Consider the following 22,931-nt stretch of genomic DNA (forward strand, 5'->3'; position numbering starts at 1 on the left):
ATTCTTTGTTCCTGAATGCAAGAAAATATAAACTCAGTAATGCTTAGAGCTTATAGTGTCTACAAGTAGATAAATGTAGAAAGATGGCAACAGTTTACATGGTTATTTTTTGTACTCAAGTCACAGTCTATAAAAATCATCACATTCATGTTGTTGTCGTCTTTTTTTTTCTTCTTCTTTAAAAACATGAACAATTTGAATAGATTTAAAAGAGGTAAGCAAATAAAGGAAAGTGAGAGAGGAGGACAAGGAGAGGATGTGTATTGATGATGAGTACAAAAAGAAGATAATGACCGGTATCATGGAAACCAAAAGCCCTGTTGGGTACGACGAGGCAATAGCACCAGTAGCATGAGTAATCAATGGGCAGAAGGTAAATAAAAATACCTAAGAGTAAAGAAGACTTACATGTATAAAAAGGAAGTGAGACAAGAGAAGAAAACTCTGTTAGAGAGATTTGGTCCGCTGCTTCTTCTAGCTATGCTTCGTCTTTACTTGCCATGTGGGATCAATATTCATCCAATAATGTCTTTGGTAAGAAATCCCCCCTTTTTTTTGCTGTTGTCATTTTTTAAAAACGGCGTAATAGACAACACTTCCTCTCATGAACCTGATCAAAGTAGACACCTTCCTTCCTTACCTACAGGCCATTTTCTGGACACAGCAAGACTTCCTCCTAGAAGCAGAAGCCACACAATCCCTCTTCAAAATTTCTTGGATCCAAAAAGAAATGACAACTGGTCAACGCCTTTGCTTGTTGTTCCTAATAGTCATGTAGCGGAAAGGCCCATGAGCTGTAGCTCTGCTTCTTCTAGTACAGTGCATAATCAAGGGGAACATCCAATTCGATACCTGACCGACTCATTGTCATTCATGTCCTCAAGTACTGTCTTTATGGATGATTTTCCATCCGTGTCGATCGATAGAGGCTATCAAGTCATTAAAGCAATCAATGTAAACTATAGTAGCAACATTGTAGCTTATAATACTTCTTTGTATAGATTCCTTGGAGTATCTCTGCTGCTGACATCAAGCGAATCATTTCTCAAAACCAATCTGTCCGAATCCCTTCAGTGACCGATCTGCCTCAAAGTGTTCACGTAAGGCCCTACGAACGAGTATGGATAAAGAGAATGATCTCATCCTGTATAGATTATGATGGATGTTAAATCCGGAAAGACATTAGGTGTTGCTTTTATTGAATGTAGACTAGTTCAAGGCCAATGTCTACAATCTGTCTTGCCCGAACTTGCTAAACTGATGCCTGTGCAAGGTCGCCGTCTTCGATTCACTGTGAGCTCCTACGATGAGATATCAAAGCATCTCTTTGCTGAATGGCCTGGTACTTTTATTCATGGTCTAGCTCATACTTCAATGAATCATGAAATAGCTTATTTTATAAATCAAAAGAGTTTACAGAGTCTTTTGAATATCTGTAGAAACTACAAGGTCCATCCGCTATATTCTAATGGAAACATACACATTTTGCTTATTATTCAATAGATTTACTATAATCGAAAGTGCGCTGAAAGACCTTTTGAATACTTGATATCTATTGTGATGAATATCCCTTGGAAGCAACCCAGGACAGTAACAACCATTCAAAGGGATTTAATCTATGAATGTTATAAGCTTGGAACAGGTAACGTATCCTATCCGTAAGTCATTTACTAAGTAATAGAGCAGATACTTTACGCAATCATATAGAAAAAGGCTTTAGTCCCTTTGATAGAGACCTGCTCCCTACACTTGTCAGGGCCGCTATTTTATGCCCAGGGTTCTCGATTAAACAAAAGAATGGTATCTTGACTAATGCGTAAGTCTCAAGAAAGACGTTATCTATCAAACTAATCATTCTATAGCAAAATTCCTTGTCCTGAAGACCTTGCTTGTTATATGAATGAACCAACGATGTTTGTTGATAGTGGCATATTGGACATCATCCGTTGATTTGGTCCATTTCTAATTCAATTCAATAAAATTAATTTTCCGACATTGTCCGAGTCCACTCTATTGTGTGTGTGTATGCTGTGTGTACAGGATGGATTAAAACAAATCCAAAGAATGGCAAGAGACACAGATCCTTTCTTCATTAATTTTATTAAAGTAAGTGACCTAAAGTTACATATTGTTGCTGTATATCAATGGATGGATTATTATTATTATAGTATGGCTGATTCTGCAACGGCCGGTGCTTCTCGTGGTAAGCGCATTGAATGTCAATGGAGGCTCGATGTGACATACTTAATAATTTGATTAGGACGTGGTGGTTTTGGACGTGGTCGTGGACGTGGTGGTCGTGCTGGCCGCGGACGTCGTGGTGAAGAAAAGAACGAATGGGTTCCTGTCACCAAACTCGGTCGTCTCGTCAAGGCTAACAAGATCAAGTCAATTGAAGAAATCTACCTTTTCTCTCTTCCCATCAAGGAATATCAAATTGTCGATTACTTCCTTCCCAAGCTCACTGATCAAGTCATGAAGATCATGCCTGTCCAGAAGCAAACTACTGCTGGTCAACGTACCCGTTTCAAGGCCTTTGTTGTCATTGGTGATGAAAATGGTCATGTTGGTTTGGGTGTTAAGTGTGCCAAGGAAGTCGCTACTGCCATTCGTGGTGGTATCATCCTTGCCAAGCTTGCCATCATCCCCGTTCGTCGTGGTTACTGGGGTTCCAACCTTGGTGAGCCTCACACTGTACCCTGTAAGGTCTCTGGTCGCTGTGGTTCCGTCATGTCTCGTTTGGTTCCTGCTCCCAGAGGTACTGGTATCGTCGCTTCTCCTACCGCTAAGCGTGTCCTTCAATTGGCTGGTATTTCCGACTGTTATACCTCCTCTCGTGGTTCTACCCGTACCCTCGGTAACTTCATCAAGGCTACCTTTGCTGCCATTGGTAACACTTATGGTTTCTTGACTCCTGATCTTTGGGAAGAGTCTGAATTTGTCAAGGGTCCTTACCAAGAATTCTCTGATTTCCTTGCTCAAAAGCAAAGAAAGTAAATGTTTTTGGATGTATCGACACATTAAAAAAAAAGTGGACCACTTTATTCATCAATAAAGGATATTCCGTTTTTTTTTGCAGCATTTATACACTATTCAACTTTTATAGGAAGAAAAAGATCGATCACAACACAAAAGATTCAACCTTATGAGATTTATACTGGATGTGAATATTAGGATTCTTTCAAAAGGGAAACTATATAGACGGGAGGGCATTAGAGATATATTTACATGAAGCAATTCTTTTCTTTTTTCAGAGTAGAAATGAATAGCATTTGTTTTATTGAAAAAAAAAAAGAAACTACGCTGTGTACAAGAAAATTTAGAATGTTGAGCATTGTAAAGTAGAAAGTACTGCTGCTGAATATATCGTACAAATATACACACAAAGATTTCTTTTTTTTTATTTCACACGAATTTTTTATACAACAAAAGAGGGAGGATTAAAAATCAGGAAACTTATCTCTGTGGATATCTTGACATGGTAATCCATATTGCTCATTTGTTTCTGGATATTTATCAAAATGACTTGCATCACCATCTCCTCTTATTTGAGGAATATAAGGAGCCCTGATTTGACGATTGGCCACTTTATCGAAATCAACGCCTTGAAACCAAGGATGACGTTTGATGTCATCAGCACCATTCTTGAGATTACCATAACGACGAGATAAATCTGGAGTGAGTAGACGTTTGAGGAGATCTTTCGCGTTGGGATCAAAATAAGACGGCCAACGAATTTTGCCTTGCAAGATTTTTTCATAGAGTTTAAGATGGTCATCATCATAAAAAGGTGGATAGCCTGCTAGCATTTCAAAGATCAAGACACCCAAGCTCCACCAATCCACTGCTTTACCATACCCTTTGGATTGAATCACTTCTGGTGCTATTGTATAAAATGAATAAGAAAAAAGTGCTTGTCGTTTTTTGTATGGCTAGTTACCTAAGTAATCTGGTGTGCCACATAAAGTCCATGTGATGTCCGGTACATACTTTGCAAATCCAAAATCTGTAATCTTTATATGTCCATTGACATCCAATAATAAATTCTCTGGTTTCAGATCTCTGTAGATGACATGTTTATTGTGAAGATATTCAATCGCCAAGGCGACTTCTGCTGCATAAAATTTCGCTACGTGATCTGGAAACCGTTTACTCTTGCGGAGGACACTGAAGAGTTCACCGCCAGGGACATAATCCATCACCATATAAAGATTAGCATCGTCTTGAAATGTACCCCAGAGATTGACCAAGAATGGATTGGCAACAGATTCCAATATGTGCTTTTCATTATTGGTGTGTTCTACTTGTTTTAATCTCACCACTTCTGTCTTTTTTAGCACTTTAATCGCATAATATCTTCCGTTATGTCTTGATTGAGACAGATGCACTCGACCAAATGAGCCTGTACCCAATGTTCTTAGTAAGTTGAAATCATCCAATTTTAATTTAGGTCTGTTTCTACGCTGATCCATGATGGTCGTATCATATTGTTGATATCTGGACTTTAATGCATCCCTGTTATTGTTATTATTATCTATTTAAAGCAAAAAGTTATTTATACAACAAATAAAACAAAACGTAAGTTTTTTTCTTTACTATTTTCTATAGTCCGTTGTGAGTTTATTATTTTCTATTTCTATTTCTATTTTTTTTTTTTTTTTTTACTTTTTTTATCTGTTCTTACCAGGCATACTATCCATATCCGTTCGTTGATGTGAATCTTGAGATTGTCTTGGTGTGACATATCCTGCTGTATGATTATTTTCTTCTTGTACTTTTGGTAAAGCTTGTTGTTGTTGTTGTTGTTGTTGTTGTTGTGGGTAAGAGGAGGTAGAAGAATGAGGTGTATACACACCTAATGAAGCTCTTTCATCCTCACCTCGATTACTCGTACTTTGATGATATTTTGCTTTATCGATAATTTTATTAAGAAAAGACATGATGAATGTAAAATAAAGAAGAAAAAAAAAAGGGTTTATTTTATTTTTATTTGCTTATAAACAAAAAAATGACTGCTATTTCCATTCATTAAACCCCACTTTTTTTCTGTCTGTCTTTTTCTTTCTTTTTGCCCCATGTCATAAAACTGCTATGCGGAAAAGGACTAAAATAGTTTCATTTGTTTGAACTCAACAGGGATCTACCTTTTTTTCCCTACAACACTTTGTAAATGCATAAAAATGATTGTTGAATGAGTTGTGTGACGTAAACGATGTCATCTTTTTAATGCCTTGGAATAGAATAGCCATGCAGATAAACGCGTATATACACTCTGAATAAATCTTGATTTGAACAATACAAGATCAAAGGCAAGAAATAAACAATTCGAATCAGTGTATTTAGACTATTCCTTGACATTTTATTTCACAGCTATTGTTTACTAGACATACTGTTTTACAAAGAAAAAAAAAAATTTCTTGATCAGGTATCCTTTGCTGAGTAATGACGTATTTCTAATGATTTGATTGACCTGTTGAATTCAGGCTTTCTTTAAAGTTTTTTTGTGGTCTTTGTTCTTTTAGAGCAAGAATGAATCAACGCGTTTCTATTTATTACTGGATAATGTGTCAATGGCTGTATGAATTTAAAGGAAGGATGACATACACCCTAAGTTGATAGCATGACACTTGGAGTACACAATTGAATAGATCAGTTCAAGGAATAAAGCATAAGAGGAAGAAAAGAATAAAAAAAGATTTATGCTTCAGAAAGTAAATGATTGGCTTAAAATGAATTTATTGTATTCCAAAATAAGAAGGACTTCAAGCATCTCCCTATGCGTATTATTCCTTTTATTTTTCCCCTCCTCCTTTCTTTTTCTTTTTTCTTTTTCAATGGCTCCACCCTCATCTTATCCTATTGCTGGCATTGTGTTCTTTATTGCTCATCCTCAAGTAAGAAAAAAGAGAAAAATGATAGGATCTGTTTATATTTTCTTTTACTAGTAGCTGTGGTTAAAGACACTCTGTCCTTTTTTATTAACCCTTCTCTTTGGACTTGTCTCACTCATTTTATCTTTTGTATACCTTTTACCACTCCAAGCGCATGCGCTTATTGATGCTCACTGTCCCTCTTGGCTTGCATGGATAGTGTCTGTGATATTCGTTTTACTTGAATCAGCATTGATGGATCTCATCTTCTTTGCCATCATCTTGCCCATCTTTCAAGATGCCTTATTTGACGCAACTTTAAGAGCCAGAGGACTTGACAGGATGTTTGCAACACGAATTGAAGTTTCCAACCTTTTATTGTGTTGTCGTGGTATCTCTTCGGGCTTAGCTATGGTTTGGTTTCTTATTTTGGCTCAGGTACAATTAAAAAAAAAAAAAAATCAAAACTCAATACAGATTCAAACTAGATTTTGATATTAATAATTACAGCACCACTGCATTTGATACCCGTTGTAGGCACATTTATATCTTGTTATATCAATGGTTGGGTTGCATGGTAAATGAGAAACGAGTCAATATGAAAGCAAGTGACTGATGATATCTTTTAGTTGGGGTCATCATATTCACTATGATTTGGAATTTAGAGGACTTAGTGTAAGCCAATCAAAAAGTATGGCTTGGAAGGATCGAGAGGCTTATTGTCAATTTGGAACAGTAGCAGTAGCGTTGGAATTGATTCCTTTATTCAACTTGTTATTTATGTGGACAAATGTGGTGGGTGCAGCATTGTATGTTGGAGACAAGTATGAAAAGAATGAAAAAGAAATCATGAAACGACAGAATGCGTCGATGTCAACTGAGGCACTGGTTGAAATAAAATGTTAGCAAATCAACATGTATAATAAACACAATTGAATTTCTTGTCAACAAGCAAGTATGCAGCTTTATTCAACATGTACCAGGCACATCAGGCTTTTCTAGGATGAGGTCATTTTATGAATAGACCCACTCTTTCTATCTCACACTGCTGCTTTCATGTGATTAAAGACTCTTTCAATGTCCGCTTTCCTTTGCGTTCTTTTCATGATCTTTCACTTTTAGGACTTGAAAGAGTAAAAGCTATCAACAGATTTCTTGGACTTAAATGAAAGAGAATCATCTGAATTTCAATCTATTTTTGTTAAGTTTGATCGATTGAGATGAAAACAAGTGTTTATAGAAAGAAGAATAAAAAGAGAGAAAAAGGGGGGAGAGAGAAAGGGAAGCAGGACAATCATGAGAAGATCCTTGTTGTCATAAAGTACAAGATATACTTTGATGATAAATACCCAATCATCAAGACTTGATTCATTCACGAGCAAAATAAACAAAATATCATTCAATACCCCCCTCCTTTTTGGCCCTCTCCCCCTTTTTTTTTTTTTTTTTTTTGCTTTCATCCTTCCCCTCCTATCATTCACTGATGGTTTAGCATCTATTTGAATACCTTTTTTTTTCCCTTTTTTTTTTTTTTTTTTTTAAAAGGATTTTTTAAAAGGAACTCCTTTTGTTTTCCAACCCCGTTTTTCGGGGTTTTTCGGCCGGTTTCAAAAAAAGGGGCCCTTTTCAAAACCCTTTGGTTTTTTTGGATTTGGCGGGGGGAAAAAATTTCAAAAACCCTTTTTTCCTTGGGGGAAAATAGGGGTTTGGCAATTTTTTGGGTTTTGGAGGTTAAATGGGGGCACCCCCCTTTTTTTTTTTAAAAAAAAATTTTTTGGTTCTTTCGGGAAAAAAAAAAAGGGGGGGGTCAAACCAAAAAGGGGGGTTTTTTTTTTCAAAAAGGGGGGGACCCCTTTTTTTTTTTTTTTTTTTTTTTTTTTTTTTTTTTTTTTTTTTTTTTTTTTTTTTTTTTTTTTTTTTCATTGAAAAAGACTAAAATAGCAACTAGTTATTCTGTTATGGACTTGGCACATTATTATTAGCTCTTTTAACTTATTTTAAATGTAAGGAGCATCAGACATCAAGATCTTTTTTTGATTCACTCTCCCCTTTTTATATACAGTCTATTTGCGTGCAGATGTTGTTCTGGTTGGAGAAAAAACGATTCTGGATTGTAAGGAGAGAGAGAAAGAAAGAGAGAGAGAATGAATGATAATGAACATGTATTCTTTAGTGGTCCTTGCTACAGGTGTCATTTGCTTATTGACATCCCTTGTTGGTTACACGGGCATCATGTTGAATAATAGAGCCATTTTAACTGTTTATAATCTATTGCTTTGGCCTTGTTTTGGTATCATTGCTGCTATCGGTTATACAGCCTATCGTAAAAACAAGTGGAATCTGGAAGGAAAGCTATCTTATCAGTGGCATTATAAACTGAATTCGGATGGTAGAGCACGTATCCAAGCCAATGTAAGTCCCTCTCCTTCAATATCCACAGTGACTGATCTGAAGATAGCTTCACTGTTGTGGTTACAAGTCATTTTCAGATTACCACGAAAGATCCAATCAATGCTTCCCTCGTACCTTATTACCTGGCTGTAAATTCAAATATCAGACATTCACAAAAGAAGCACTGACAATCACTTGGATTGTGGCCTTCTCAATGATCCCTCTCCATCTCTTTGTCTTGTTCTCTGGATTGTTATGTTCTAATCATATCAATCGTAAATTTGGTAAAGGACTTCCACCTAAAATCTATCGTTTGGACTATCAAGGCATCGTTGCTGGTACACCTACTGGAAGCTCACTTAATTTACACACAGATGGTTTACAGCAAAGACATGTTCAATCATAAAAAAAAAAAAAGAATTTGTATTTCTTTATATAAAATAATCCTTTTTATGCTGATCCTGCAGTTTCATTTGCCAAACCTTCTTCTTTACTCTGTGCATTACTTGTAGCAGGAGCATCAGCCATCGCTTCCTTTTTGGGCTCTTCTTCCTTTTTCACTTCTTCTTCCACTTCACCTTCTTCTACTTCCTCTTCTTTCGATTCCTCTTTTTTTTCTTCTTCCTTCACGTCTTCATCCCCTCTGGCTCGCTTGCTCTCTTCATGATCCTGTTCTCGTGGTCTCTTTTGACCCAATTGAGGGTTTCCCATACTTAAGAGGGCATCGGCCGCACTCTCATCGTAATCTTCATCTACGCCTGAAGTCTGTCTAAATTTTTTTTCATCTCTAAAATGATCTTCGCCTAATTTAGATTCTTGTTTGATCACTTCTGGATTCACAGCTGTCTCCATCTCCATCGTCCTTGACGCAGCGGCTGGTTCATAACGATAGCCTTCCGTACGATCAAAAGAAGTGGCTGTGGATGGCGGTGGGGGTGGGGGTGGAGGAAGGGAGTGAGATGTACGAGAAGAAGGTCGGCCGGGTGAGCGCGTTTCTTCCTTGTTATAACGCGTTGCTATCGAGGGTAGGTTCGAATTGTGTTCGGGAAGGATGGGGTTCATCTGGGATCGGTCCGATGGCGTCGGAGCACGACCGCCGCCAATGTCGGCAATCCGGACATCTTCACGTGGTGCATGAGAAGCATATTGACTGTAACCGGACGAACGACGATGACTGGCAGGGGCCGGTTGTGATGGATGGCCTGGCATAGGAAGGTCTCGGACAGGTCCACTTTCATGAGGTCCAATGGAATGCTATAAATCATTCAATACAAACAAATCATAAAAACAAATCAAATTGGATACTTGCATTCATCACAGGTAAGTGAGGAGCACTTGGCCTTTCATCCGCAGCATGACGTTGAGAAGGTGCCGAATTACTCAAAGTATGATACGCAGACATACTCGAAGGAGGTCCACTAGGAGCAGATTGGCTGTACGAAGCACCGTTTAATGGCTGTGTGCCGTGTCCTGTTTGATATTGGCTGGGATTACTGACATCTTGTGGAACGGGTGCATTACCAGGTGTACTACAAACAAGTCGTTAAGGTTTCAACCTTTTTTTTTTTCTTTTTTTTTTTCAAATTACGATTGAACAGAAGAAGTTTGAACATTTTGAGATTTTCTTAGCAATTCTAATCTTTGTTTGATGTGAGGATTCGTTGGATCCAATTCGGCAGCACGTTGATAAGCATCCAATGCGTCTTGTACTTGATTATTACAGGATTCGTACAAGGTACCCAAGTCATACCAGACTTCACTGATGTAAGGATTCAATCGAATCGCTCGGCTGTAGGCATCCAATGCATCACGGTATTGGTTGATTTGATAATAAAGAACACCGATAGAGCACCAAAATGTAGGGTTACGTGCATCTCGATAGACTGCTTGTTGATAGGCTTCATAGGCCTTGTTGTAGTTCTGTTCGGCCATATAGCAACGGCCTAATAAATACCATGATTGAGCATCGTTGCTGTCTGATTTAAGTGACCGGGTGAGGAATTGGATGGCTAATGTTTGATTGCAGAATGACGTGTTTTGTTGGTGATACAGCCAACCTAATTGTTGGAGTACTTTTGCATGATCAGGGTTCTCGGCTAAAACACGCTCATATGCTTCTTTTGCATGTTCGTACTGTTTCAATTGTTTAATAACCTCACTCTGAATCTTTATTTCTCTTTTACCTCTTTTTGTTGTTCATAAACATGTCCTGTTTGAAACCAAATGTCAGATTCTGTAAGAGGTCTTGGTGGATTGTGAAGAATATATCTAAAACACTTGTAATTTTTTAAAAAAAAGACTTGGTTTTTTCTTTTTTCTTTTTTGCTTACTTGAAGTGAAAGATCATATTTTTGCTGCTGTTTATAGATGATACCCAATCTAAAGTAAATTTCATTGGCCTTTTCAAACTTGGGATCCATTTTCATCACAGCCGAAAAAGCTTCTTCTGCATGTTCTAATGAGCCGTAACGATCATACAGGATACCAATGCCATACCAAAGTTTAGGATCCTATTTTTAGCATTAGCTTTCTCAAATAAATAGATGACTGCATCTGTACTTTGGGATTGGAAAGGTGATAAAGTGCTTGTTGATAAGCTTGGTAAGCTTCTTGTAAGTTATCCATCATTAAATAACAGTGGCCTAAAGCAGCCCATGTTTCACCGTTGTTTTCCTGAATAGCAAGGATTCGTTTAAAATATTCTACGGCCTGCACAATAATTAGTACATTCATAAAGCATATCTAGCCTTATTTACTCTTCCAAATTGTTCACGTCCTCTGTATAGTGACGCGATCTGAGATAAGGCCACTACTGAATAAGGATTATGTCTTAAAGCAGATTCATAACAATTCATTGCTTTTTCATAATCCGTCATCATTTCCGCTAGATTACCTTTTTAACAAATGCATAAATAAATCTTTATATAAAAAAAAAAAAAACGCATATAACTGTTTTACCCATCGTTAACCAAGTTTGTTCATTCACTTGTGCTAATTTCTGAGCAGCTGTAATTTGTTGTGGTGGTACGGTGGTTGCCATTATGTGTATAATTCAAGTTCTAAAAAAGAAAAAATAAACAAAAAAAAAAAAGGTGTATTAGAAGGAGAAGAAAAAGACTTTTTTTTTTTTTTTTTTTAGAAAAAAATTCTGCTTTTTTGGGACCCTTCTTTTCTCCCTCTCTTTTACATATACACACACCCCTCCAAAGCAACTCCTTATATTCAATGTCGTGACCGTCCCCACAAAATAATATCTTATACGCGACTGAACTGTATTTCACCTTGTTTATTTTGTTTACCTTTTTTATAGTATAGAAAAAGGGAAAAAGGAGGGGAAAAAAGAGGGAATTAAGTTGATTTGTAAACAAGATGGTAGAGATTAAAGAAAAATAAAAAACACAAAACATGCACGAGGGAAAAAATTCACAAAAAAAAAAACCTTGTGTGACGTCATGAACGTGTCGGAGGCACTTCCTTATTTCAGTACAGAACAAGCGGTTACTAAAATATGTTTAGGATGTTGTGCAATCATTATAAGCTTGCGAATTTTCAAAGATTTCATTTTAACACACTTTAAATAAAGAGAAAATAAATGCAAAGCTATAAAGTAGATCAAAATTATTCCAGAAAACAATCTCAATCTGTCAAGTGCAAAAAAAAAAAAAAAATAGATACGTTAGATACACTGATTGCTGTTCCCATGAATTGGATTAAAAAAAAATGCTAAAAATGGGCTAGCTCAAAAAACGAAAATGGAATACAAATATAGAAATCTGAACAGGGACATTTGGACGAGGAAAACAAAAGTAAACGATTTTTTTTTTTTTTCGCCAGTAAAAGATAAATGAAAGATGGGTTAACCATGTTCAGGCACATGAAGTAATGATTTGCAGCAAAATGAATAAGAGGGTTGTTAGTACTTGTCTAATTAGCATTGAGTGAAAAGTATTGTATGTTAACCATAAAATATGAAGAATAGCAACTTTTTAAGCCTTTTTCTGCTTTAATAGATTAAAAATAGAATAATCGTTTGTGACCAAACCAAAAGTCTAGTCATATCAGATATGAAAGTATGAATGCAATAAATAATAATTCGATTTAAATCCTTGGTTGCATTATAAAATCAAGTGTCACCAATGACCAACGTTTATTCTATTACGATTTTTATATTAATTTCATTAAAAAAGTGATTCTCAGACGTTTTACTTGTCATCAGTAACTCATCTTGAACATCGTTTGTTTATGAACCCAAGCTCAAGGCCTTAACGACTTTTTTTGGCTCAGGATGGTAAATAACAAACAGGCAGAAATCTGTCTTTTTTTAGCATGTCCATACTATCTACCATCAATCACTCTTTACTTGAACATGAGCAACCAGTCTAAGCAGGCTGACGTAGGTTTATTCTCATCCACAAAGTTCCTTTTTCTTTCTAGTAAAACCATTTGATGTCAAAAGAAATACATTTTTAATTTAAATTGAAAACAAAGAGAGAGAGAGATCAGTTTGTTTTCGTTTATAGTTGCATAGAGTATTCTTTTTTTTTTAAAAAAAATGAAAAGGCTTTAATTATTTGAAGCTGAGAAGTGTGTTGTATGAATAAATGGGAATATTTAAAGTTGTAGCGACAATAAAGAGCCAGTTGATCATCGAGTAAGACAAAATGGGAATACAATAGTGAAAATGATAGAATAGGTTATTTGATCATATACCCAAAAGGTAGCTCCCAGTGAGAGAATATGATATAAAAAGTATAGAATTATAATATTTATTAATAATAATATTCTTTTAAGCTCCAGTATTCGTTGGATCTTCACTAGGTACGGGACCCAATCTTCTTGCAAGTGGGTCATCAAATCCATAAAGCGTATCTGGTTTTCTTGATGTTCTCATTGCATCATTAACAAACCCTTTAGGTAATCCTGCTTCTTCTTCTTTACGATCAGAATGATGATGCTTTTCTTTAGGAGAACCTATTGGCTTTTGCTTGTCATCCTCGTCTTTATGACTATGTTTGTGTTTAAAGATATCGCTAACGTGCATTTTGTTATGAAGAGTAAAGGAAAGGGTGAGAAAAATAGCGTGCGATTTCTTTTATGCGTTTCTATTTTAAGCAGTTTCATCTCTCCTTTCAATCTCAGCTGATAAACTTTTATGCATACACAGCCTCTTTTTCTCTCTTTGTTTATATCCATCTCACTCATGTTATTATTGATACTTGTTTGTTTCAGCAGTGAGCAAATAGCTTTGAGATGGAATATTTTTATCTGGCTGTGTTGATTTAAAAGAGGTTAATTTTTGGTCGATGCTATCAATTAAATTTTATTCATGAAATACAAAACATACTAAAGCATACTTCTTAAAGAAAGCTATCAAAAAGAGAATAAATTTACAGTCTCCTTGATCAATCATCAATTGTTCTTTTGCTACTACCAATGACATGATCTAAGAAAAGATAAAAGTACAACACGGCATTTTCCCTGTTTTAGCAAATGTTTTTTGTGGGGTTTAAAAGAAAAATGAGAAATTATTACAATTTTTTTTTTATTGCAACATGACAGCTTGTCAGGTACATGAAGGACTTGCACTCGCCTCAATATCCTTAACACATGTTTATTTTAATCCTCAAGATAAAGTCTCGTATGCATTTGCCTACATTACATTAGCACCTATTGCCATTCTTGTGTTCTATGCATCTGTCATTGTGTCTCGACGAGAAATGTCTGGAATCTTGATGCTTCTGGGACAGCTTTTAAATGAAGTTGTCAATTATATTCTAAAAGAAGCGATAGAACAAGAAAGACCTTACAGTAAAATAAAAATTCGATACTGATTATGTTATCAACTTATATAAATCAATATAGCACACCTTGGTGATGGATATGGTATGCCTTCAAGTCACTCACAATTCATTTGGTATTTTGCTGTTTATGGTTCGATTTATTTGTTTAAACATATCTCGCTTGATCATTTTATATGGAAATCATCAACAAGTTTTTTAATGTTTGTGCTTGCCATTTTGGTATCAACATCTCGGTAGAGTTCTAATGCTTTATTGTATAATAACTGGTGTTAACCCCTTTTTCTTTTCTAAAAAAACAAAATAGTGTTTATTTAGGCTATCATACTTTACATCAAGTGATTGCTGGATCCTTAGTAGGTACATGCTTTGGTTTATGTTGGTATGCTATTGTAAAACTACTTTATTCTTCAGGCATCATTGATACTATTGTCAATCTATCTATTGCCAAAATGATTTACCTAAAAGACATGCGAATGATTGATAATGTCGCTAAATGGGAGTATCAACAATGGGAGAAGGCAAGAAATCAAACAAAGAGTAATAATAAAAAGGCAATCTAAGTTTTAGTGCGATAAGTTTATGCCTTTTGGTTTCAAATCGGCTGAGCATGTCCTTTTTCATCACAGCATAAGTGGTTATTAAATTTGTCTAGGAAGGACAAAGAACAATCCCATTGAGCCCCATGGTTCTTCCGCTTAACAATACCACGTCATTTGACAAAGGGTAACCAAACCAACAGCTCTACCCACTTAAGGAGCCCCCCAACCTTATATCTCGGTACATTCCTGCTTTTTCGTGCTCTAAAGCTCACCTGCGACCTGCTATCGCTTGTGAAGTTTTGATCCACATTGCAAATTCAACGTATTATAGACCCCGAATAGTTGTAACTGAATCTGACGCAATTGCTTCAAATGCCAAGTTTCTTGTTGTCTTTAAAGCAAAGCATGAAAGAGTTTCTCAATCCTCTGACAGTATTTTTTCGATACTATTCTACAGGTTAGTCTATAGGCAACTTAAAGACTATGTGGGATTAGTAATTCATATGGCTTCCAGTCTTCAAGTCTCTAGAGCTTGACAGCCAATTGCTCCTTTTATGGGTCCTCAATGATACAACACATCAAGGTATTAGCTAACGCGGATGATTTGCATACCTGAGTTGCCCATGAATCACGAGTTCATCAAATCTGTAGAACATGTGGTACTTGTAGAAAATGCTAACTTTCAACTCTTGATCATATCATCGTTCTTGGCACATTGATTCTGTCCACTCTTTGGCATGTCTTGTGCATTACTTGAATGCCCCAACGAATTCTTGGCGCTATTCACACAATCCGTCGAGAATTTAATATATCTCGCATATTTCCTCCTGTTATCCTTGATGCTGTAAATTTTCTTTCACAACTTCCTTTCTTACAAAGGCATAATCCTGCTGGTTGTGGAATGATTCCTTTATCACTACTTGGCTTGGTTCTCGGACCCTTAAGTTACCGCTACGTCATTTTCTTCGTGGTAATTTAAGTGAGCGATCCTTTTCTGCATAATTCACAAAAAAAAAAAAAAAAGGAAAAACCACTATTTTTTTTTTCTTGTAAAGAAAAGCACAGTTATTCAGGGTAAGCTAATAACTTTATTTGTGCTTTGAATGAGCCTAATGCTATTATGAAAGATTGTTCTTTAATCATGAGCAGTGGAAGCAAATCGTTCATACATGACGATGACGAGGATCCAATCAATCTGTTCAAATTTAACTCAATAGAGCCCTTACAGACACCTTTTACAACAACAAATTCTCACTCTGTACCGGTCTCACGAAGAAACTCTAATGAAGGCGATGACATACTGGATCCATTGTTTAATGTGAAATTATCCTTTAATGATTCCTATTTAAGGTAACCGTGGTTTTATAGTTGAAAACATAAAGTACTTACGATCTACTAGAAAGTCTCCATTCGCGTTGACTCCCTTTTCGAACGAAAATAATACATTATTAAAAGACACTAAAGGTATGAGTGTGGCTGTTATTAAAAAAGTTATGCTTTAATTTAAGTGTCCACAGGTTCGTTTTTTAATCCAGTATCAAAGCCCACATCAGTGAATCAGCTCAATAATTTAGTAAGAACCACGTAAATCAATATGTATATATTGACTATTATTTTTATAGCTGCCAGACGAAAAGACTTGGGCACCTTCTTTCAAAACAAATGAATTATCAATTAGACGTTACTCTTATGAATGGAATCCAGGAATAACTGATTATATATTCACTCAACCGCATCCTCTTTTGAACAGAAATCATCATCAACCATCGACACTTTACACGCCTCATCATTCATTATATCATCCAAATCAACCTTCACAAAAACAAAATAAAAATTTTAATAAAACCAAGAATACAAAGAAATTGAACAATAACAGCAATAACGTGGATCGATTTATGGATGCTGATTTGAATGATTACGTAGGAAAATTATACGAATTGTGTAAAGATCAAAATGGTTGTAGATTTTTACAAAAGAAAATGGACAAAAACAAAGATGGAGATCTTATATTTAATGAATTATACTCTCATTTCAATGAATTAATGATCGGTAACGTTCTATAACATGTGTTTTTTGTATTATTAATGTATAGCCACATAGATCCTTTTGGTAACTACTTTTGCCAAAAACTGTTGGATAAATGTACAGATGAACAAAGAACAAGGATTGTTCATATAACAAGTCCCCATTTAGCCCAAGCTGCATTGAATATTCATGGCACAAGAGCAGTCCAAAGGCTGATCGAAACCATTTCTACTCCTGAGCAGGTAAAATAGCAGTGAAAGAGAAACAAATCTAAAACCATTTGCTTAGATTGATTCAGTGATACATGCTTTAAACCCAAGCGTGACGGCATTAATCAAGAACTTGAATGGAAATCATGTCATTCAAAAATGTCTCCATTATCTTTCTAAAGAAGAAAAGAACCAGTTCATTTATGATGCAATTTGTACAAATTGTGTCGAAGTTGCTTCTCATAAACATGGTTGTTGTGTGTTACAAAGATGCTTTGATTATGCTACTTTTAAACAAAAAGACCAACTTGTTAAAGAAATATCAAAGCATGCGTTGGTACTTGTTCAAGGACCTTTTGGTAATTATGTTGTTCAATATGTTTTGGATTTGGGCCTTGTAACTTATTCAGAAAATATCAATCAAAAATTTCTTGGTCATATCTGTTCTTTGTCATCTCAAAAATTTAGTTCGAATGTCATTGAAAAGGTAACTTTGGAGCATAAACCCTCACATACATACAAGCGCGTAATGATTAAACATTGCATAGTGTATTCGTACTGCATCGCCTCTTACTCGACGCTTAATGATCAATGAACTAATTGATTCTGCTGCTATGGAAATGCTCTTACAAGATTCTTTTGCTAATTATGTTATTCAGACTTCATTGGATTATGCTGATGATGATCAACGTGAACAGGTAAAGAATGCAATATCACAATGTATTTTAATTCATCGTCATTGTAGCTCTCTGAATGCATTCGTCCTTTTTTGACAGCTATTCGATATACACCACATGGAAAACGCATTTACAACAAAACAACAAGCATTTATCATAAATCAAATGCTAATTTTAAGCCAAAAGCAACCAACGATTCTCTTTTAATAACTCAATAATCCTTTTGTATTTTTATTCTATATAACATTTGTTTTATTTAATTCTATTCCATTTAAGTATTGTTATTTTTATTAAAACACGTAATTTATACAACTGATTTGTTGTAATTTTCTTGGCTCTTAGTGGTTTGATAATTTTTTAATTAATAATAAGCTTTAGGTATAGGGTTTTGATATAGAGATTTAAAGGTAATTTAATTTTTAAGTGTCCATCAAATCTTATAAAGCAGATCAGACTTGTTTGTAATGTTTTTTTTTTTGTGATGACTTGTAAGTTTATAGGATAAGTAAAGGCAAAGTTATCTCATAAAGTTTGGTTTAAAGGTTATGATTGCCTTGTAAGTTGTTGTTTAATATAGAATTTAAGCAGAAGATTAATAAAAGTAATGGCCACCATATCTTTTAGGTAAGATCAATATGATGTTTCTTAAAATAATATAAAAGAAAAATAAAAAGATCAGGAGATTTTGGATAAGAAATAAGTGTTTTTTTTTTATTGATATTGGTAATTGTTTTGCCAAATATGAAATATGAGACAAAAACTAAAAAACAAAAAGACAACAGTTGTGAAACTAAAGATTGTATATCTAACTTTATTAACAAACCAATTAAGGCTATTTGTACTTTTTGAATGTCTGAATCTTTATTGCTACTTCGATTAATCGATTAAAAGAATGATATGGGAAGATAAAGGAAAGATGGTGGATAATCAATAGCTGCTGTCTTCTTGGCGAATCAAGGAACGATAAAGTAGATAAATTATTGATCTAACGATAATTATCGAATAGGATTGGATTGAACTGTCGTTGTTGTAATCAGGTTCTGATATTATCGTTAGAACGCCAATAGGAACAATAGGACATAGTTGACTATTCCAAAAGTCTCACATTGATTGATAGAAATCTGGTTAGACTATAATTCCATAGTATCTAAGTTTATCCATGAATATTCACTTTATCAGTTGTGTGGATATAACAGGAATGACAGATGAAAAAGAAACACGGTCAGAATCAAAAAGATAGTCAATGTCTCCTACATTATTATTGCGTAAAGCAAAGATATTTACATCGTTGTTATACTCTAGATCAAGATTGTTGTCTCTATTAGAAGAAATTAAATCTCCATCATATTCATTAAAGAACAACTCATATTCACCTTTAGAAGAAGAATCATAATGATTATTGCAAGTTTTTATATCATCTTGGCTAGAGTTAAACGAGAGAGAATTAGAAATATCGCCCTTAACAACTTTTAGATTTTGACTCGCAAAATTGGACTGGAGGGTTACTTCAAGTCCAGCAATAGCTTTGCCATTATTTTCATTTTTAACTTTTGTATTATTTGGTTTGTTATTTACAGAAGGCCTGTGATTGTTCATTGCTTTCTTTCTTTCTTCGTACTTGATTCGAGCAAAACGCATTTTTGCATGATCGTCTGGATATTTTGCTGTTTTACAGTACGTACAAATGCTTTTTTTCTTAAAATCAGCAGTTTCTTGGAAAAAATCATTTTTTGAATTAGATCGAGAGGTGTTGTTCATTGATCAATGGTTATTATTATTGTTACTGTTGTTGTTGTTGTTATAATTGGGTAAATTAGAACGAGTAGAAGAGTGGTTATTGTACCTGATAGGCTGATCATTTGTTGTAATAAATTCTCTTTTCTTTGATTGATGATCATTTGCTGATTCAGTTTGTTTTTTTGATATTTCTTGTTGATGTTCTTTTTGGATATAGATCAAAGCGCTTTCAAGATGAGCGGTGTTTTTAACAAGAATAGCTTCAAAGTTGTCCCAAGACATGTCAAGTGGCATGGGAGTGTTGTAGAACAGTAACTGATTTTAGTTGATATTAATAAATATCAGTCTTATTACAAAATTTATGATCTTGTACTAAAATTTATATTTATTAAAAGCTAATTGATGGAGTGTCTGTTCTACAACATTGTACTCATTTACCCGCCAACTAATAGAAGAATATAAGTAGTAGACTTTATAATGATTTCTTTTTAACAATCAAGATTGCCTTAAATAAAGTTCAGTCTCAAAAAGTATTCTTTTGGTTTTACTGCTACTTTGACAATTACCTTACCAGAACATAACAGCTCCTTTTGTTCTCTTGGATAAATCACGCAGTTTAAATTTGGTTATAAATGGCTGAAATAAGCGCTATGTCAAGCCTCAGCAGAACATTTTCCTTATTTGAGGCTCAATCTCATAGTATCTGCTTAACTTGTGAAGCAAAAAGTAATGTTAAAGAAAAGTAGAATTTATTTTGAAAATAAGATATTTTATAATTTTTTTCGTTTTTGTAAATGATAATATGATGTCTTAAGGCTGTGAGATGATGAATAGGACTTGAAAAGTCCTTATACTTTTCCTTCGTCATATATGTGCTTCCAGTTCTTGTTTTTACCGAACTTGCTCTTAGATTCAATGAATAAAATATCATTTTCAGTATATTTGTCATCAGAGATGCTGCTTTGGCTTGAATCTGCTGCCTTCTTAGACTCCAAAAGTTTGCTTTGCTCGCTTATTAATATCAAATTTTCGCTTACACAGTCTTTTGTTTTCTTCACTGTTGATCGACCTGTAGTCTCATCTTCATCTACAACGTTTTCGATTCGTCTTTTTATTTTTCAAGGAACGATTCCATTGATTCTGCATCTTTATCTTTCGTAACGGACCCCCTCATTATTAATTCCTTAGAAATCAGGTAAAGGAGCCGTACTGTAGGATCTAATTGATGTTCTAATGAACCCAAAGACACAGCACCACTAGTAAGAAAATAGCCCATAGCTACCATTGGATCCATTGGTGACTGCCCTATGTATCCAAGTATAGATTTTGCCAATAGCAAAAGACATTCCTTTGTCCAGAATTTTGATTCGATTTTCAAAAACGGTTTTTCACTAGCGACAATAAACTCTTTCTCTACACTAACACTTGAAAATCCTTTGATGACAAAGACAAGGTCGATTGGATATACTTTATATCCGTGGTAAGCAAAGAGTGAGTAGTTGATAAGTCTGCTCATGAAATCACGACTGACTTTGTCCTGAAATTCAATTAAAATATGTGGATTTATTGCCGTTGGTTTGTCTTTGACTGTATAAACAACGTCAGGCCTAGTCCCATCCATCCACTCATTTGAGGCTACAGTATAGCTATTTTCTGTAACATCTGTCCTATAATGTATTATGCGTGTTAAGAGCTAGTACGTATATACAGATAAGTATAAATACCTAATAGCGATTGCACAACCAAATTCACAATCCTGGGATCATTGAATAACAGCTTACTCATTAGATCGGAACCATGTTTCCAGTTCAATGGCAAATGAGCTATGCTTAGATCTTGACAGAGAAACGCGAGTTGCTAGTGCATTTACCAAAACGAAACCAATACCTTTATCAGATATCTTTTTAACTATTTCTAATCGTCGTATTTGAAAGAAAGAAGGCACAGACACTCATAGAACCACGATATTGACCAGCAACAGGAGAGCCATAAAGATGAAACAACTGCCATGAGGTTGGAAAACGAGCAGGAGGGAGCAACCAGGTTTCAGTGATAAAAACCAACGAGAAGGGCTGGCAGTGACGAAGGAGGTCGTCGACTGTGGAAGCCTGGAGACCGTTGGCATTCCACAAGCCGATGGTAAGCGGAACGAGTGATGATGTATGAGTTGAAGGAGTGGACTGGGACAAAGGAATGGACGGAGACGATGGTAGAGACGGATCAGAGACTAGGCGAGAAGATGCATTATAATAATCTGTATTACTACACATCATTATAATGATCTTTCGTTGGAACGAGAGGCAGCATCGTATTGATCGTACAGGTCCATGGCCATGTCTTCAACAGGATCATCACGGTGACGGCGGATAGTAGGTCGATCCCCCTTTGAGGAGAACACCTCCGAGACAGCTTCGTCCGATACCATTGCGTTGGCAAGGAAGAACTTGGAGACGGCAACGGCAACAGGGTACCTTAGTCTTTCTAAAGTACGAGAGCAGCGTTCGTTGACGATGGTAGCGATGGCAGTCAAGCGAGTGTCCATTGATGCAGAGGCGTAGGCAGGGTCGGCCAGGTGTTGAGGATCCAAAGGATCAAAGTTAGACAAGACAGGAACCTTTACTCGTTCGAGCAGACCAAGAAGAACAGGCTTGTACTGTAAGTGCACAAGCAGACCAGCAACAGAATGTGCAGGAAGGCACACGTCAAGAACACGCCAGTTGTCAACACCAAGTCGACTGAGACGACGACGCGCCTCGGAGTAGGACATACGCCTAGATTTGGTGATATAAACGTATTCGAATCCCTGATCACCAGAGACAGGTTGAAAGCCACGAGCAGCAGCAAGACGACGACGAACCTTATTTCGAGGCTTATCATTGGCAGCCACAGCGGCCCAAGTAGAGGCTTCAGTGCCAGATGGCACAGGGTTGACATTACCATTTTCCATTGCAGAGATGGCGGAAGCAGTAGTGACATTTCCAACTTGTGAAATGGTTTTTGTAATTTTGGTAGAACTAGAATGACCAGAGGACGTCACAGAACCAAGCTTTGCACGAAGTGTTGCAATCTCTTCAGATTGCTCATTCGTCATTTTCTTGAGATGAGCATTTTCAGCTTGCAATTCTTCTAATTGACGAAGCAGCCCATCATGATAAGAGACTCGTTGTTCCAACTCTTGAAACTTACTAAACAAATCTTGTATCGAAATAGAAGCACTAGAGACACCTGTTGGCACCACAGTTGGGGGTTTTGTAGTCGACATTCGACCAGATGAAGAAAATGAATGAGTCGACATTGCAAAAAAAAGAAATGGCGTGATGTATCCATCATTCATAACTCGATATGAAAACAGCATTAATAAGCTACATGTAAAATATATCCAATAGATAGGCTACAGGTTAATTCGGATAATCTTCATTAAGGATAAGATGCTGCGTAATTGCACGGTTAAACTACATTAAATCCAGGAACTAAATCACAGTCAGCCGCAGTCAATCATATACGAGTATTCTATGACAAATATAACAATGGAAGAACACGTAATCCTTATCTATTTGTCATCAGCTAGATCATACTCATTAATTATTAATCCATGACATGAAATATTATCCGTGTATGAAAAGTATAAATAGAGTACACTTTTCTTATTAAATAAAACAATCTCTTTATCGAGTCTCGTCCT

At 35.7% G+C, this 22,931-nt stretch overlaps 11 protein-coding genes across 11 annotated transcripts; 6 read left to right on the forward strand and 5 right to left on the reverse strand.

Moving 5' to 3' along the window:
• Positions 1–351: 351 nt before the first annotated feature.
• Positions 352–1,514, forward strand: RO3G_17005 (uncharacterized protein; the record flags this gene model as incomplete). Its single annotated transcript, XM_067671589.1, has 6 exons — positions 352–373; positions 421–534; positions 590–954; positions 1,002–1,100; positions 1,153–1,342; positions 1,504–1,514. The coding sequence occupies 6 exons, from the start codon at positions 352–354 to the stop codon at positions 1,512–1,514; spliced, it is 801 nt and encodes a 266-aa protein (XP_067527879.1).
• A 655-nt stretch (positions 1,515–2,169) lies between these two features.
• RO3G_17006 (40S ribosomal protein S2) lies at positions 2,170–2,997 on the forward strand (the record flags this gene model as incomplete). Its single annotated transcript, XM_067671590.1, has 2 exons — positions 2,170–2,191; positions 2,261–2,997. The coding sequence occupies 2 exons, from the start codon at positions 2,170–2,172 to the stop codon at positions 2,995–2,997; spliced, it is 759 nt and encodes a 252-aa protein (XP_067527880.1).
• Positions 2,998–3,440: 443 nt separating this feature from the next.
• RO3G_17007 (uncharacterized protein) lies at positions 3,441–4,940 on the reverse strand (the record flags this gene model as incomplete). Its single annotated transcript, XM_067671591.1, has 3 exons — positions 3,441–3,883; positions 3,941–4,534; positions 4,685–4,940. 3 exons carry the CDS (start codon positions 4,938–4,940, stop codon positions 3,441–3,443), a joined length of 1,293 nt encoding a protein of 430 aa, XP_067527881.1.
• Positions 4,941–5,834: 894 nt separating this feature from the next.
• Positions 5,835–6,776, forward strand: RO3G_17008 (uncharacterized protein; the record flags this gene model as incomplete). Its single annotated transcript, XM_067671592.1, has 4 exons — positions 5,835–5,894; positions 5,949–6,308; positions 6,359–6,447; positions 6,500–6,776. The coding sequence occupies 4 exons, from the start codon at positions 5,835–5,837 to the stop codon at positions 6,774–6,776; spliced, it is 786 nt and encodes a 261-aa protein (XP_067527882.1).
• Positions 6,777–8,102: 1,326 nt separating this feature from the next.
• Positions 8,103–8,667, forward strand: RO3G_17009 (uncharacterized protein; the record flags this gene model as incomplete). Its single annotated transcript, XM_067671593.1, has 2 exons — positions 8,103–8,282; positions 8,329–8,667. 2 exons carry the CDS (start codon positions 8,103–8,105, stop codon positions 8,665–8,667), a joined length of 519 nt encoding a protein of 172 aa, XP_067527883.1.
• Positions 8,668–9,540: 873 nt separating this feature from the next.
• RO3G_17010 (uncharacterized protein) lies at positions 9,541–11,301 on the reverse strand (the record flags this gene model as incomplete). The annotated part of the gene is made up of 6 exons (XM_067671594.1): positions 9,541–9,790; positions 9,850–10,394; positions 10,592–10,771; positions 10,821–10,970; positions 11,018–11,154; positions 11,220–11,301. 6 exons carry the CDS (start codon positions 11,299–11,301, stop codon positions 9,541–9,543), a joined length of 1,344 nt encoding a protein of 447 aa, XP_067527884.1.
• Positions 11,302–13,047: 1,746 nt separating this feature from the next.
• Positions 13,048–13,302, reverse strand: RO3G_17011 (uncharacterized protein; the record flags this gene model as incomplete). Its single annotated transcript, XM_067671595.1, has 1 exon — positions 13,048–13,302. The coding sequence occupies one exon, from the start codon at positions 13,300–13,302 to the stop codon at positions 13,048–13,050; it is 255 nt and encodes an 84-aa protein (XP_067527885.1).
• A 511-nt stretch (positions 13,303–13,813) lies between these two features.
• RO3G_17012 (uncharacterized protein) lies at positions 13,814–14,622 on the forward strand (the record flags this gene model as incomplete). The annotated part of the gene is made up of 3 exons (XM_067671596.1): positions 13,814–14,069; positions 14,124–14,175; positions 14,367–14,622. 3 exons carry the CDS (start codon positions 13,814–13,816, stop codon positions 14,620–14,622), a joined length of 564 nt encoding a protein of 187 aa, XP_067527886.1.
• Positions 14,623–16,685: 2,063 nt separating this feature from the next.
• Positions 16,686–17,730, forward strand: RO3G_17013 (uncharacterized protein; the record flags this gene model as incomplete). Its single annotated transcript, XM_067671597.1, has 4 exons — positions 16,686–16,868; positions 16,915–17,322; positions 17,495–17,533; positions 17,581–17,730. The coding sequence occupies 4 exons, from the start codon at positions 16,686–16,688 to the stop codon at positions 17,728–17,730; spliced, it is 780 nt and encodes a 259-aa protein (XP_067527887.1).
• A 1,543-nt stretch (positions 17,731–19,273) lies between these two features.
• On the reverse strand, positions 19,274–19,543 carry RO3G_17014 (uncharacterized protein; the record flags this gene model as incomplete). The annotated part of the gene is made up of 1 exon (XM_067671598.1): positions 19,274–19,543. One exon carries the CDS (start codon positions 19,541–19,543, stop codon positions 19,274–19,276), a length of 270 nt encoding a protein of 89 aa, XP_067527888.1.
• Positions 19,544–21,153: 1,610 nt separating this feature from the next.
• Positions 21,154–22,544, reverse strand: RO3G_17015 (uncharacterized protein; the record flags this gene model as incomplete). Its single annotated transcript, XM_067671599.1, has 2 exons — positions 21,154–21,511; positions 21,571–22,544. The coding sequence occupies 2 exons, from the start codon at positions 22,542–22,544 to the stop codon at positions 21,154–21,156; spliced, it is 1,332 nt and encodes a 443-aa protein (XP_067527889.1).
• Between the last annotated feature and the right edge of the window lie 387 nt (positions 22,545–22,931).

Source organism: Rhizopus delemar, genomic scaffold (genome assembly GCF_000149305.1).
Source record: "Rhizopus delemar RA 99-880 supercont3.24 genomic scaffold, whole genome shotgun sequence".
Lineage (NCBI taxonomy): Eukaryota > Fungi > Mucoromycota > Mucoromycetes > Mucorales > Rhizopodaceae > Rhizopus > Rhizopus delemar.